The sequence below is a fragment of the Schizosaccharomyces cryophilus genome (genome assembly GCF_000004155.1).
Source record: "Schizosaccharomyces cryophilus OY26 unplaced genomic scaffold supercont4.4, whole genome shotgun sequence".
NCBI classification, from domain to species: domain Eukaryota; kingdom Fungi; phylum Ascomycota; class Schizosaccharomycetes; order Schizosaccharomycetales; family Schizosaccharomycetaceae; genus Schizosaccharomyces; species Schizosaccharomyces cryophilus.
The window spans coordinates 242,513-256,630 of NW_013185627.1; the positions used below are offsets into that span (position 1 = coordinate 242,513).

General features: G+C 37.7%; 6 protein-coding genes across 6 annotated transcripts; 3 read left to right on the forward strand and 3 right to left on the reverse strand.

The window, feature by feature from the left end:
• Positions 1-28: 28 nt before the first annotated feature.
• On the reverse strand, positions 29-3,324 carry SPOG_02327 (AAA family ATPase Grc3). The gene is made up of 2 exons (XM_013168269.1): positions 2,977-3,324; positions 29-2,905 (listed from the first exon to the last, which is right to left on the reverse strand). Exons 1-2 carry the CDS (start codon positions 3,041-3,043, stop codon positions 660-662), a joined length of 2,313 nt encoding a protein of 770 aa, XP_013023723.1. The 5' UTR covers positions 3,044-3,324; the 3' UTR covers positions 29-659.
• Positions 3,325-3,368: 44 nt separating this feature from the next.
• On the forward strand, positions 3,369-3,759 carry SPOG_02328 (ribosomal protein subunit YmL33; the record flags this gene model as incomplete). Its single annotated transcript, XM_013168270.1, has 2 exons — positions 3,369-3,385; positions 3,507-3,759. 2 exons carry the CDS (start codon positions 3,369-3,371, stop codon positions 3,757-3,759), a joined length of 270 nt encoding a protein of 89 aa, XP_013023724.1.
• A 57-nt stretch (positions 3,760-3,816) lies between these two features.
• SPOG_02329 (uncharacterized protein) lies at positions 3,817-4,480 on the reverse strand (the record flags this gene model as incomplete). The annotated part of the gene is made up of 2 exons (XM_013168271.1): positions 3,817-4,406; positions 4,444-4,480. The coding sequence occupies 2 exons, from the start codon at positions 4,478-4,480 to the stop codon at positions 3,817-3,819; spliced, it is 627 nt and encodes a 208-aa protein (XP_013023725.1).
• Positions 4,481-5,117: 637 nt separating this feature from the next.
• Positions 5,118-6,448, forward strand: SPOG_02330 (translation initiation factor eIF6). Its single transcript, XM_013168272.1, has 3 exons — positions 5,118-5,156; positions 5,207-5,278; positions 5,599-6,448. Exons 1-3 carry the CDS (start codon positions 5,122-5,124, stop codon positions 6,224-6,226), a joined length of 735 nt encoding a protein of 244 aa, XP_013023726.1. The 5' UTR covers positions 5,118-5,121; the 3' UTR covers positions 6,227-6,448.
• SPOG_02331 (myosin type V) lies at positions 6,424-11,502 on the reverse strand. The gene is made up of 3 exons (XM_013168273.1): positions 11,216-11,502; positions 11,056-11,164; positions 6,424-10,990 (listed from the first exon to the last, which is right to left on the reverse strand). Exons 1-3 carry the CDS (start codon positions 11,242-11,244, stop codon positions 6,554-6,556), a joined length of 4,575 nt encoding a protein of 1,524 aa, XP_013023727.1. The 5' UTR covers positions 11,245-11,502; the 3' UTR covers positions 6,424-6,553.
• Positions 11,503-12,464: 962 nt separating this feature from the next.
• On the forward strand, positions 12,465-14,103 carry SPOG_02332 (BAR adaptor protein; the record flags this gene model as incomplete). The annotated part of the gene is made up of 7 exons (XM_013168274.1): positions 12,465-12,493; positions 12,535-12,544; positions 12,657-12,732; positions 12,773-12,820; positions 12,862-12,966; positions 13,002-14,021; positions 14,078-14,103. The coding sequence occupies 7 exons, from the start codon at positions 12,465-12,467 to the stop codon at positions 14,101-14,103; spliced, it is 1,314 nt and encodes a 437-aa protein (XP_013023728.1).
• Between the last annotated feature and the right edge of the window lie 15 nt (positions 14,104-14,118).

A 14,118-nucleotide genomic window follows, 5' to 3' on the forward strand; every position in this document is an offset into this window, starting at 1 on the left:
TGTGTTTTTTAATGAGGAAAAACTTTTTGGAGCTGCTTGTTTCATTTTATTGATATGAAAATATTTGTTACGAGTATAAGACTGTAAATCCTCATTGAATTGTGGCCCTATTCAAATGTTAATTAAAATAAAACACTATTCCTCCAGCGTATCAAGTTATCACACATATCTTGGAGAGACCAAAAAAAAGTATGGTTTGACGATTAAGTATTAGAAATATAAGTAAAATCCTTTTCAAGGAATTTAGAAGTTACTAGAAATGCTCATCTTTTTTTATTTGCAAACCAAACCATAATATTTAATTTTATGCCCATTAATATATAAAGCCTTATTCCCAAACACGCATATAATTTTTTTTTTTTCTTTTAACTAGAAAATATCAAACTTCAAACCTACAAAAGCCTTTGCTTCGATATAAAAGACGTAAAAATTATGAAGCATCATGCAAGCAATGCCCAAAAATGGATCTGAATGAACTGTATGTATGCTGACTAAAAAAATCCCGCAAATTATATCTGTAAGCAACTTTTGTATCAAAAGTAACACGACAAGACGATTTTTGTAATCCATAACCAACCTACCCCTTTTTCTTTTCAGCATTGAAGAATAGTCATCATAAACGAAATAAACATACTTTGCCATATACAATTAATAATCAATTAACCCGTTAGACCACCACGACGGACAATGTTGCGTCTAATACGTCTTCGCTGAGAGCCTGCTGCAATTGAAGCAAAATTTCTCTCGAGGTATGGTAACTCAGGGAGAACAACCAAACGTCTGTCAAGCATAGTAGAAAGCGGCAATTCAAGACGACCTCGTTCGAGAACAATTTTCATTCCTTTTGAATACGCGTCTGCTAGTAAGTCCAAATTAATTGGTCCTACAAAGTGAAATTCCTTTTTGACTAAGTCAATACTGCGAAGTAAAACTAATCCAAAGCACTGGGCATTGGCTGGATCCAACGGAAGACCATCGTTAACGAGCACAGGTATTCCCTCAGGCGTTTCGACAATCTGATTATCGTTCCATTCTTTTTCATTTGATACTTCGTATGCGCAAAGTGCTAGAAGAGTACCATTAATGGCTTTCGAAATATCCATCAAGTTTAATGGTTCTCCAATTATGTTAACCGCATCTATACCATGTTGTGGGCCGCTAAAAGACGTTGCCAAAGGCTGGCGCACTGCCAGGCTCCTTGTAAAATCCCAAACATTATGCTCTATATCAAAGTGTAAATAACTCAAAAGTCCTAATTTCCGATTGTCAGCAGAGGAAATGCGATGCGCATTAGGATCAGGCAAATACTGCCAAGATGATTCCAACTGAGAAAACTTGAAATGCGTTGCCTGTAGTAGGAATTCCGGGATACCTTCTTTATGCTGGTAGATACTCTTTTTATCAACCTGATTAGATCTCGAATAACTTCTACTCAAATAAACTACTTCAGTAGGTGAAATTTGATTAACAAGGCCAAAAAGAAGTTCCGCACCCCCTCCTTTCATCCATCCAGGGCAATTAATAATTAACGAAACGGGCGGTTTTCCCTCAAGCTCTCTTTCAAAGTTAAATTTTTGATATTCGGAGAAAAGTCTGAATGTAGAAGCAAGATAATGAGTCGGATCCCTTTGAGGTGTACTTTCGCCGATATGAATTCGAAAAGATCGTACATTAGAAAGCAAGCGACAGAAAGCAGGACCCTGAAGAGGAGAATTCAAAAAATATAATGAAATGTGGCCAAATGGAACCACTTCTGGTTGACCAGGATCAATGTCTAGAAACGCAACATAGTCGGTGCAATTTACTAGGCGATTCGTAAGATATCGACAACAAGTACTTTTGCCTGCACCTTTAGGTCCACAAATCAACAACTTGGGAGGGGTATGCATGGATGAAGCATATGTGGAAAGCATAGAGTCAGCAAAGGTTTTCCAAGAATCTGGTATAATTTCAAAACTCGACGATAGAGAAGATGCATTTTCCAAGAGAGAAGGCATATTAAAAAGCCGCTTAGCAAAAGGAGAAACACGTGGAATTTTAGAAATACCTATATCATTCATTTTGAACACCAGTACGGTCTCAAAAGAGGGAAGTAAAGAGTCCACGTTTACGCCTAAGGCGTTCTCAAAATCGGATATGCTAGTACTTTCTACAGATTCCGTTGCGGGATGGCCTGTCGATGAGGAAGAATCGGTTGATTCGACTGAGTTGAAAGTAACGGACGTATTAGAAATATTCTCCGAAACAAAAATCGGAGTGGGATACATCAAGGGGACATTTAAAGAATGCCAAATTTGGCCTCTTTCATTCTTTGGTCGACAAGCATACGAGGCGCCAAATAAACTAAAACCTCCACGGGCGCAGGCAAATAAGTAGGTTCCGACCATAGCCAGTTTTTCCCCAGAGTGCAATCCGACAAACAAAGCATCCTTGACGCGAACAGAGTTCGTTTCAGTTAAGTGTGTATATGGATACCTAAGGTCCTCTTTTTGCAATGATGTGTTAAACGAAGAAGATGGTGTATTCGACCTCGACTCAGCGTCAGCCTCCACTAAAGAAGGAGAGGCAGACAAGGGAGAAGGCGAAGATTCATCTGCAACTGAAGGTTTGTTTAAAGTAACCTGTACGGAAGATGGCATGGTCGGTACGTCAACACCACCTTCATGGGGAGGCGGCTGATCAATACCGGTTTTACCAGAACGATCTATCCCGGGAACTAGGACCTGAAAAGAGGCTTGTTTGGAAGAAGAATGATCTTCTAAAGGAGCAGATGTTAGTTCCATGGTTTCTAGAGGTTGCTCGGTACCTTCGTTTGGTAATTCATTTTTATTTCCCCTCTTCTTCTTCTCTTTGGTAGTATTCTGTTCTAGATTTAGTTGACGAGCGGCGAAAGCACTGAGAGGAGCTACTGCATGTTAGTTTCCCCAGCTTCTTGTGAATGCGAATGTTTTTCGCATCAATAACCTATCGACATACCTTTCGACGAGGATTCTGCACGTTTCCGTTTTGCCATGGTGATCTGATAGAAAGCAGAGTGTTCCATTTCCTCTCTTTAATTATATAAATCCAAGAATGACCAAATCGTACCAAGAGGAATGTGAGAAAGCAGTTTGTCCAGCAAACACGATATAACGAATGAATGAAGCTCTATAGATGGAAATAGAAAGCCGTCAATAGATTTCCCCTAAAAACAAACCAAAAAAACTTTTAAGAGCACGAAACAGCCTTGCTTGAACAGAATTGAAGCATGCACAATGTAAATAAAAGACGCGTAGCGGTGGAGGAAAGGACTACTAAATGACTCGTTCCCCTTTCTTCTTAGTACTGATTTACAAATACTACCATTGTATCTAATAATACGAAGCAGCATGGTAAAGCTCACTATGTGAGATTGCAAAGTAGAGTGTGATTCGAGAAATATAGACAGAGCCAAACGCGTTGGTTGCAGAAAGAAAGAAACTGTGAGAATTTTGAAAGGATTCTACCGCGAAAATGAGCTTTTTTAGATTGAAGTTACAAAGATCTTCCATTGGTCTTTCAAAAGGAATCCGGGATGTTATTCAATCTTTGGGACTAGGAAAGCGCCATTCGATTGCGTATTGTGAAGCCAATCCTGTGTCTGCTGGTAAAATATTCAAGGTAAAGGAATTGGTGAGTGTAAATGAAGTGGAAAACAAGATGTCCAAGTACGAAGAACGGAAAGCCAGAGCTCCTCCTAGTGGATTTACGGTTGTGAATCGACGATTTCCTACGGCCTAAATGAAAGTAGAGCAAAAACGAGTCTTATGGATTAATTCTATACATAAATCATATATATCACCTTAACAAGTCATCTAGCCAGGACTGGTCTTTGGAAGCGGTTGTAGGAAGGGACGATGAGGACAAAGGCGACAAGGACGTAGATGGATCCTTTGTATGCAATGTGGAGTCATTATGAGAAGGACCTTGTTCGGAGACTTCAGTCTCTTTTAAAAAGTCATCAATATCTTCCTCTTCCCCTATGTGCCCTGAGGCATTGGCTACACGAAACTTGGGCTTTTCGACATTATATCGTTTCCGAAAATCTTGAATCGATTTCTCATGTTCGGCTGCCTGTAAAACATCAGCCACTTCCTCTCGTTTGATTGTCTTCACCTTCGTCTTGGGTCGCTGACGGCCAATTCCCATTCCAGTAAGAGGACGAGCTTGTAGTTTCGAGTAATCGACCTCTTCCTCTTGTGGCTCTTCTTCCAACTCGTTACCAGCTTGTTCTCTCTCTTTCAAGCTTTGTAAACTTGGAAATTCCTCGTCCCTTTGCTCTTCATCAAAAAGGTCTGATACCTCTTGAAAGCGCCATTCATTCGTCCCCAAATCCTTTTTACGTGGTTTTGTTGGTACATCTCGAATGTTATGTTTTTTCTTGTAAGCTATTGTCGCCTTTTTTTTCCATTTATCCTGAACTACCATTTTCGCCTACTTGGCCTACGTATGGGTTTTCCATAGACTCGTAGCTCCTAATGTACCTGAGGTCCGGTTCTGTCTTTTTGAAGAAAACTTAATTGAGGGAAGTTAGAAACTTCATAGGAAATACGATAATAAAAAAGAAAATAGGTCAACTCGTTAGATATTGTGTAGGATGGATTTGCGCACATTGACTTTAATTTCTGCTTTGCATTCTTTTACTCTGTGTTCGCGGAAACCTAAAACTTGACTCCAAATTCTATACTATTCTACAAAAAATGCCTACCTTGATTTTCTTGTTCTCAGAATCGATGCTGTTTTACTCTTCCTTTGCTGATCAGCAACAAAGAATTAGAAAGGAAAGCTCTTGAAATCCTTGGTATCTAGAATTCTCCCCTCAGCACTTTTCTTTAGCTTATTTTTTTCTAATTTTTTTTTTGCTTTATTGTTCTATTTTTAATATTTATCTGCTCTTTTCTCTAGCAAAAATCATTATCACAGTTTGGTTCCTTATAGATTCGAACCCCGGGTTTTTTGTGCAAAAGATTCACTTTCTGTATTATCTTAAAATATGCTACAATGTGCTATATCTCGTTCGTTGCTATAACGAGAAATAACGCATAATAACGTACAGCATGAGTCAATGATTTTTCATGCGAAATTATTCTTCCCTTTACCATCATGGCTTTACGTGCTCAATTTGAGAATAACAACGAGTATGTGGTTTAATTATACCAGAAAATAGATTACTAATGAATTTGTTTAGGATTGGTGTCTTTTCTACGTTAACCAACTCGTATGCTCTTGTCGCCTTAGGCGGATCTGAAAACTTTTACAGGTATGGAATAAGCCCAATGCTGGAGCCGTGTCAAGTGGAATAAGAGAAAGGAAAGCTATGCGCTTGTTGGTTATCTTGATTTCAATTTCATTCGAGATGTAATGCTTTTTTGTCTGTCGTAACCCAAATAATATTTTCTTGAAAAAGAATTAACGGCGAAAGCACTGAGGTTTCATTAGCAGATCTTAAGCTCTGCATGCATATTATAACCCGCTAGCCTCTAGCCTTTATACTTTTCTTTGATGCGCTCCTTGTTCGGTGTCTTTTTTTTTTTTTTTTTCTCTTAATGCTTTTTGACCGTATCACTAACTTGTATATAGTGTTTTTGAGGCTGAGTTAGGCGATGTGATCCCTGTCGTGCACACTACTATTGGTGGTACTCGTATTATCGGTCGTTTAACTTGTGGAAACAAAAATGGTCTTTTGGTACCTTCTTCAACCACAGATAATGAACTTCAACACATTCGCAATTCCCTTCCTGATTCCGTAAAGATTCAACGTGTTGATGAGCGTCTCTCTGCGCTTGGTAACATTGTTGCTTGTAATGATTATGTTGCTCTCGTTCACCCAGACATTGAACGTGAAACTGAAGAAATTATCGCTGATGTCTTGGGTGTCGAAGTTTTCCGTCAAACAGTCGCTGGTAATGTCCTTACCGGATCTTACTGTTCTTTAAGCAACCAAGGTGCTTTGGTTCATCCTCGTACTAGTATTCAGGAGCAAGACGAACTTTCTTCCTTGCTTCAAGTTCCTCTTGTTGCTGGTACCGTCAATCGTGGTTCGGATGTCATTGGTGCTGGTCTTGTTGTTAATGACTGGTGTGCTTTTGCTGGTTTGGATACCACAGCAACCGAATTGGCTGTTTGTGAATCTATCTTCAAACTTCAAGATGCACAACCTTCCGCCATTATCAGCAATAGAGATACCCTTGTAGAATCCTACACTTAAAAGGTTATGTAAAAGTTCTATAAAAAAAGAAAAATAATTATAGAATCATTTAGTCTATTGTTCTTTTTTTTTTTCGTCCTGATCTTTATTTTCTTATGTATTCTAAGTGTAATTTCTTTATCATTGCGTTTCTAAATCATTATTGAGAGTTTCAGTTTACTACTACTACTAACGACGTAAAATATTATAATAGAGATAATAAAAGTAGGTCATTATTAAGGATGTGCTTAAAATTAAAATGAAGGATAACCCGAGTCTATCATAGTTCCTTTTCTTCATCAACGTCCTCGAAAGGATACATTATATATAGTTACGTATATTCAGTTTTTAGAGTGCCTTTATACCATTACCAATATCACGTAATTCATTCTCTTGATTTTCGAACCGATTCGTTTCAACCGAATTATCATGTAAAGTTAATAATGCTTGGTCAAAACTCTCCTCGGCACTAGCAAGATCAATAATTCGTTGGATATACGTAACATTACATTCAACGGGAATGGTAACTTGCTCAAGAGAAGGCTCTTCTTCAAATGTGTCGTTCAGCTCGTATATCACTTTATCGTACGAAATCGTCTCAGGCCGATCAAGTCCTTCTGCTCGAGCCATATTAGATAATTCATCCATAACTTTTTTGGGTACTTTCGATTCATAAGTCTCAGCAACATACTTGTCCAGCAGTTTTCTCAATTGTTGCATATTCAAAATCCATAGCAAGGAAACATTATCCAGAATCTTCTGTTTATTCATACAGGTCTGCAAAAATTTAGAAGCCTGGCTGATTTCTTCTAATTGAAGTGTAGCTTCTACAACTCCTCGTTGTGTACACCACTCTCTTAAACGAGAAAAGTTATACGACATGTTTACACCACGCTTCCAGCTACCTTTTTCCTTAGTCATCAGAGCATTAAACGCTTCGACATCTATAAATCGGTACAGACTGGAGACCACAGATGCAAATATCGCTAAACTCACCCGATAAGTTTGACACGAATCGTGAACCTCATTCAGAATATGCAGTATATGTTCTATTGACTTCACATCTTTATCAAAAACCCTTGGAATAAGCCTCTTTTCTCCTTTGTCGATTTGATTACCACTCACAATTATTCCATCAACAATCAAAGGCCTCAAAGCAGTATTGATTTGATCAATCCATGTAGAAACGATTCTTGATAGGTGTGAATCCAACATGTCGAATATTGTTTGGATCGCATCATAGGATTCACTAAAGGATAGCGTCAACGAAGACGAACGCTTAAGTCCATACAACTTGGTGCGAACTAGATAGAGCAAAGTATGCGTATTGGCAATCCAAAAACCCATATCAGCGCGCACTTCTCTCCTGATTTGTGTTCTCTGAGAGATATACTCCAATATATGGACACAATAACGTTCAATTAAAGCAATACTTTCTTGAGATAGATTGGTTTTCCACATTTGGGAAATAATGATAAACAATGCCTTAGCCAGAAACAAATGCGGTTTACTTTCATTTTCTTCGGAACTATTAAGCAATTCAACAGTTTTCTCCCAAACGTACGTCTTTCCGGCAAACTCTGTTAATTTATCCAAATCATGTTTTAGTCCATCATTCATTAGTAAAATCAGCAACTCCTTTTGAGTGCGCATTTCCATTAGTGAGCTATCCCGTTTGGACTTTTCTTCTGATGTACGAGTTTGTTCAGAGCCAAAACTAGAATTAAGGACTTGAGAGGCCTTCGTTAGTTTCGCTATTATTTTATTTTTTTCCTTAATCTCAGTAGCCTGAGCAGATATAACTTCTGCATCTTTGCCCAATTGTGATTTTAAAGTAGTATTCATACGAATCAATTCCTGATTATCGTCCTTGAATTGATTAAAGGAATTTTTCAAATCAGACAGCTCCTTTTCTTTTTCAGATATGGCGGACTTAAATTCTTGATCTTGAGAGTGATCTGAAAGCAGTACATGTGTCTGTTCTAATTCACGCTCCTTTGACAAAGTAGCTTCGGCATAATTCGACAAATGTGACTCCAGTTTAAATATTCTATCTTTAAGTTTCGCATTTTCTTGTTCAGAATTATCTAGTTTCTTTGTCACATCGAATAATTTACTTTCTAACTTGTAAGACACCTGCTTGAAGTGACTAGCTTTTTTGGATTCTATACGAAGTTCAACAAGCTGTCGTTTGGCATATTTCATACGAATCAATGATTGTATTCGAATGGTAAAATGTTTCAGCTTCGTAAAAAATTGTCGTTCACGATAAGTTTTCCAAATACTTTTTATGGTAGCAACGGCCTGTTCCATTTTATCAACAAGTTGATTCCGACGAAACAAGAAACCACGAACGGTGCGTTGAAGTAAAAGAATAGACGCTTTAGCCTCTAAAAACTTTTTTCTCTCAATGTGTGTTTTCCAGAATAGTGAAATGACTGAAATACTCTTTGAAATTAATTCAGCTTGAGTAGTACGACGACGCAGAAAACCGTGAGCCATTGCTTGGAAATAGGAAACACGTTTGCGCAAATTAAGGAATCGTGTACGGTAATAGTTTGTAGCAAATGCATCGTAAAGAAGTTGAGCAGCATGTTTCAACGCCCGTTCTTTTGCAGCCTCCAGTTGTGGGGTAACACCAGAACGGAAAAAAATTTTAGATTTACCAACTTGATATTTCGTAGAGTCAATAGATTTATCCAAAATGGCAGTTGAAAAAGCCAAAGGATCACTAGACCGATCAGACGAAGGAACAAGCATATAATATTGGGAGACAAAGTCGCCGAAAGTCCACCGTGAAGGAAAACCAGCGCACGATATCTTTATGGTTTCTAAGACACCACAGGCTCTCAATTGAGATGTTACCATTACATTATCAAATTTCCAAGCTTCTTTTTGTTCATTAGGCTTTATGCATCGAATGTAATGAGCGTTAGTCTCGTTTATAGTACCCATAAGACTAATGAGGGAATTTTTAAACATTGAACCCAAAGTGTTGCTCTTTGGCTTTGCTTTTGATCTCTTATTATTCGATGCACTAGAGTCCTGCGAAGCAGTTTGCTTCAAACGGAAATGCACCAGATCTTTAATAAAAGGGACTGAAGACTCGCTGAAAAGATCGATCAGTTCGTCTGATATGGTATCCTTATTTTTCTCAATAAATCCTTCAGCATTATAAGTAACGTCGAGAGCATAATGCTTAACGGTGAAAGAATCATTTCCAAACCTAGCCTTTTTATAACTGTTCTTAAACTCTGGTTTATCAAAAGCATCGTTTAATTTTGTGACCCAATTTTCGTCACTATTTGTAGGCATTCGGCACTCTTCGTCTAGAAGCGAGAGTATTCCCATTCTATTTTCAATCATACTTATGCATTGTTGGTTGTCTTGGTAATCAATATAAGACCAGTTAAGACCTTCATTAGCATACTCGTCCTGTTCAAGTTTGAAAACATGTTTGTAAAATTCTTGTTGAAGTTTTTCATTGGCATAATTGATGCAAAATTGTTCAAAGGAATTTTTTTCGAAATGCTCAAATCCATAAATATCTAATACGCCGATAAAACTTTCAGAAGTTTGGTTTTGTTTTTCAGCAGAGTCCATTAGAGCAGTATTAATCGTAGCGACAAGCCAATCGAACAAGGACGCATATAGGAATTTGGAGACCGAGTCGCGAACTACAAAACCTTGGTAATCAGTTAAAGGCTTTATGATACCCTCAGAAGCCATCTTAATTTTTCGTTTAGTCAACCATTTTATAAGCAAGCTTGGGTCAACACCCAACAACTTCGAAGCATTCAATAAATGCTCACTTTTTGAATCAATATAAGAATCGTTTCTAGAACCCTTGATCTCTATGTTACCAACATGTAACAGCGCCGCTAACAGGTTGAAAATACTTTTACAGGTATCATCACCAATGGCTACTGTTTTGAGTGCGTTAACTGTTTCTTGAAACTCCTTAGCATCATCGACACCATCGATTGTATGCGATTCACCTTGACGTAGATAATGATAGTCATCGACATTGGCTGAAAGACGCCATTCTTCTAACTGTTGAGGGGAAGCGCCTGCCAGTAGCTGATAAAATATGTGATAATTTCGCTCTGACTTTGGTTGGAATACTAAACGGGACCTTTCTAAAAGATAAGTTTGAATTTTAGCGCCGATGATAATAGAATTTTTGTCAAACATGATTTGAATGTATTTTCCAAATCGGGAAGAGTTATCATTTCGAGAAGTTTTAGAATTACCAAAGGCTTCCATAATGGGATTGGTAGCAAGAATCTCATTTTCTACCGCCGTCAATTGTACCGAATCTGAATTTAGAGCACCATTGCTACTAGGATCACTCAATGTTTGCACAGAGGCAAAATAACGCATTATGTAACGAGCTGAAACCGTTTTGCCAGCACCAGATTCACCGGAAATAATAATCGTTTGATTCTTTTTTTCTCGATTCATGCACTTGAAACTGTCTTCAGCTATAGCATACAAATGCGGATCGAGCTGGTCTCGAGATTTTTCAGAGTAAACACGTACAACCTCAGGAGTGTAAAGCTTCGGTAAAGACTGAAAGGGATTTAAAGCAATCAAAACAATTCCGGAGTATGTATAAATTTGTAATTGATTATATCTGGTCAACAATGCATCAAGAACAGAAGGTTCATTTAAGTAAGCCAAATTCGTCAAATCATCTGGGTCAGAAAGATTGGACCGCAAGAAAGGCAGGCCATTTTTGCCTTCCTCCTCCAAATCCTCTGGTTTTGCATGAAACGTTACTTCCTATTTTCAACAGTTATTACTTCATTCACAAGATGGAATCATGAAAGTCATTGATGGTTACATACATTGCCATCTTCATCTTCAACGATCAATGTTGCTTTATTTGATTCACTTTTACAGCTTTTGACTGTTCCAGATAACCATTGCCGTTCATTATCAGGAATCCAACATTGACTAAATTGCAGGTCGTCAATACAAAAGTCCAAACATCAAAACTAAACGTACAGTCCTTTATAGTAAATTCCAGAGGACATAACTGGAAGGCTTGCAAAGGTTTTCCTATTACCTCTACTATAACTATATAGGAATGTTTGTTTACGATCCTACTGATTGGAAGCCTTCCTCCTCAGTTCCTAAAAGATACTAAAAATAGTAAAAGAAGAAATATTTCCTTTAAGTAACCTTAAATCAAAGAACGCGAAAGAAGCACGTTCTTTAAGGGAATATATATATATAGTACGTCGATGTTGCACTTGGCATACTCCAAAATGACCCTACTATTGACTAAAATAGCGACCCTTAAGCGACTTATTTAAACAAGCATTACGTATTGCAAGACAACATTGCTAATAAACAATTTCTTTACATATAAAACATCTCAATGATTTATACTATGTTTTTCTGTTCTTGATGTGTTTGGATATTGGAATCCAGTAAGCTTATTAGAAAACCTTTCATCAACCTTTTATATGTGGTAAGCTAGTGGTGAAATTGGGTAGAAGAATAGTAAACAAGTCTTTTCGTTAGTTGATAGTTGAAAGGCCATTTGTTAGTAATTTGTATCAGAAATACTGGATGGGAATATCGTTTAATGAGATCAGGTTAGGGTGTTCTATAGGATGACTCCCGGATGGAGGAATAGGCTTCTCTGTAAAAGGATAATCAGAGAAAACAATAGCTTTTTGTCTTCTACAAAGCAAGTAGCAAATTAGAATACATTTTCTATGTTCACAAATATAAATCACGGATATAATCTCGAGTAGAAGAACGAAAGCGTAGCCTGCATTCCCATTCAGACAGCTTTGACTGGCCATTGTTATTTTTGTATAAACGAATTTTTACAATCATCTTTTATTTGTGTATATTTAGAAATAATTATTTTATGGTTTCTAACATTCCTTGAAACATTGCAAGATGCACTTTGATTCCTCTCTGATAGAAATCAATAACATTGATACCAACTTCCTGGATTCCTAATACGACATAGTACAGGATAAACTATTATAACTGTAGTTTGACTAGACGTACAAAGCCATTCCAAATGAGCGGCGAGATGTATAATAAACATCGGTCGTATAGAATGTAAACAAACAAACCCATTCCACTATATAAATCGCCTTCAATGCTAGTTAAGTTATAACTAACTTAATAACCAGACCCCAAAAGAATTAGTTGATAGTGGAATTACCAAGTGCTAATGGAATTAACAGATTCCCATAGAGCATAGAAAAGTTCAAGCAGTAGAATTGAAAAAATGGTTACAAAGTTCTTTTCGTCATGGAGGTATGAGTCATAGAGTACAAATGACTGGCTAACCTTTGAAGCACAGAAAGAGTATGTGAAAATTCGCCTGCTTGTTTTTAATTTTTATAACTGAAGGGGGACGAAGCCTTCTACACTCAGACAGAGAAAAAAAATAATAAAGCAAACGCTAACTAATTTGTAGCTTCCGACTGATCAGAGAATTCAACTTCCTGATAGCTTTTTGCAACTTGAAGAAGAAATAGCAATTCGAGAAGAAGGTAACGACAACATTTAGCTTGTAATAAAGCTAATAAATAGGAATAACGAAGCTATATCAAGCAGGAAATATCTGGATTGATTCATTAGGTGAGTAGTATAACCTCAGATAGTGTCTAATAAATAAACAGGAAAAAAAGTTGATGGAGAAGAGAAAGAGAAATGTTTCCCTATTGAAAAAATGGGACAGGTTATGGTAAGCCACGGAAAAGCTCTTCCTAATGACTCCCCTTATGGTAAGTAACTTAAGAAAAGCGCGGACTAACCATAGGTACCGCGCTGGTTAGTTATGGTCAAGTACAGTTGAAAATCGGAGAACTGTTAGGCTTTTTTACTAACAGAGCCAATGTCTGCTACCTTGATTTCTTAAAGCGCTACCTGGTCCAAATGAAGGATTATCACACAGCCAGGAAAAAGCTTGAAAGTCGTCGTCAAACCTATGAGTCGCTTCTAGTAAAATCCTATAAGGCTAAAAAGGAGGATTCCCGTTTAGAAGAAGACATTCGTCTAGCATCTTACAAATTCGAAGAGTCAACAGAAAATGTTAGAAGCCGTATGGTTTCCTTGAAGGAAGCGGAGATTGATCAGCAGCATCAAATGACCCAACTATTGACACACCAACTTGACTTTTTCAAGGAAGCTACCAAGACGCTAACCAATGTCTTTGACTTGTGGAATTCTCCAGCCTCGCAAGGCATACAGGACAGTCAAGCGGAAAAAAAGAGTGCCGAGGAAAGCGAAGTTTACTTACATAAAGTTTCTTCAAATCCAGTTACACCTCAGAAGCCTCTGAGTTCACAGCCTTCGTCCATCATTTTTCAATTAAGCAACAGCCAAAATAACAGTTCAAGAGAGGTTGTACAACAACAAACGGTTGTTCAAGCACTTTACACATTTACTGGAAGAAACAACAAGGAACTCGATTTGAACGCAGGCGACCTAGTTTCTGTGAGCCATAAACTAAGCGCTGATTGGTATGTTGGGGAAAAAATGAACAGTGAAATGGAAATGCTAGGAAAATCAGGAATGTTTCCAGCAAATTACTGTCGCCGTATTCGTATCTCGGACAGAAAACTCCAATGCAAGACACCTACCAACTCTATAGAGAGGGCAAAGAGCCTTCGACGTATCGTCAGTGACGAACCCAAGGAATTAAACTCTCCTATAAGGCAAAGCCATGGTAATATTGGTAAACTGCTCGAAAGTGACAACGGGACCTTCGAACCTGCTAGTAACTCATCTTCTTCTTGTATTAAGGTTAAAAAACCCTTGCCTAACATCCCTAACAAAGGTGCTTTTATGACATAAAACGGTACTTCGTTTTTTTTACGTTGCTGAACGAGTCAGTTTATAGCAGAAGGAATCATTATTGAAATTCATTTCATTAC

What these genes read in the sequence shown, in the direction of transcription:
- SPOG_02331 (XM_013168273.1), bottom strand. Translation starts at nt 11,244, where the DNA reads ATGTCCTCTGGAATTTACTATAAAGGACT. An exon ending in GGAATTTACTATAAAGGACT is followed by an intron (nt 11,165 to 11,215) that starts GTACGTTTAGTT and finishes CCTGCAATTTAG; the next exon opens with TCAATGTTGGATTCCTGATA. An exon ending in TTGAAGATGAAGATGGCAAT is followed by an intron (nt 10,991 to 11,055) that starts GTATGTAACCAT and finishes TGTTGAAAATAG; the next exon opens with GAAGTAACGTTTCATGCAAA.
- SPOG_02327 (XM_013168269.1), bottom strand. Translation starts at nt 3,043, where the DNA reads ATGGAACACTCTGCTTTCTATCAGATCACCATGGCAAAACGGAAACGT. An exon ending in TGCAGAATCCTCGTCGAAAG is followed by an intron (nt 2,906 to 2,976) that starts GTATGTCGATAG and finishes AACATGCAGTAG; the next exon opens with CTCCTCTCAGTGCTTTCGCC.
- SPOG_02330 (XM_013168272.1), top strand. Translation starts at nt 5,122, where the DNA reads ATGGCTTTACGTGCTCAATTTGAGAATAACAACGA. An exon ending in CAATTTGAGAATAACAACGA is followed by an intron (nt 5,157 to 5,206) that starts GTATGTGGTTTA and finishes GAATTTGTTTAG; the next exon opens with GATTGGTGTCTTTTCTACGT. An exon ending in GGATCTGAAAACTTTTACAG is followed by an intron (nt 5,279 to 5,598) that starts GTATGGAATAAG and finishes ACTTGTATATAG; the next exon opens with TGTTTTTGAGGCTGAGTTAG.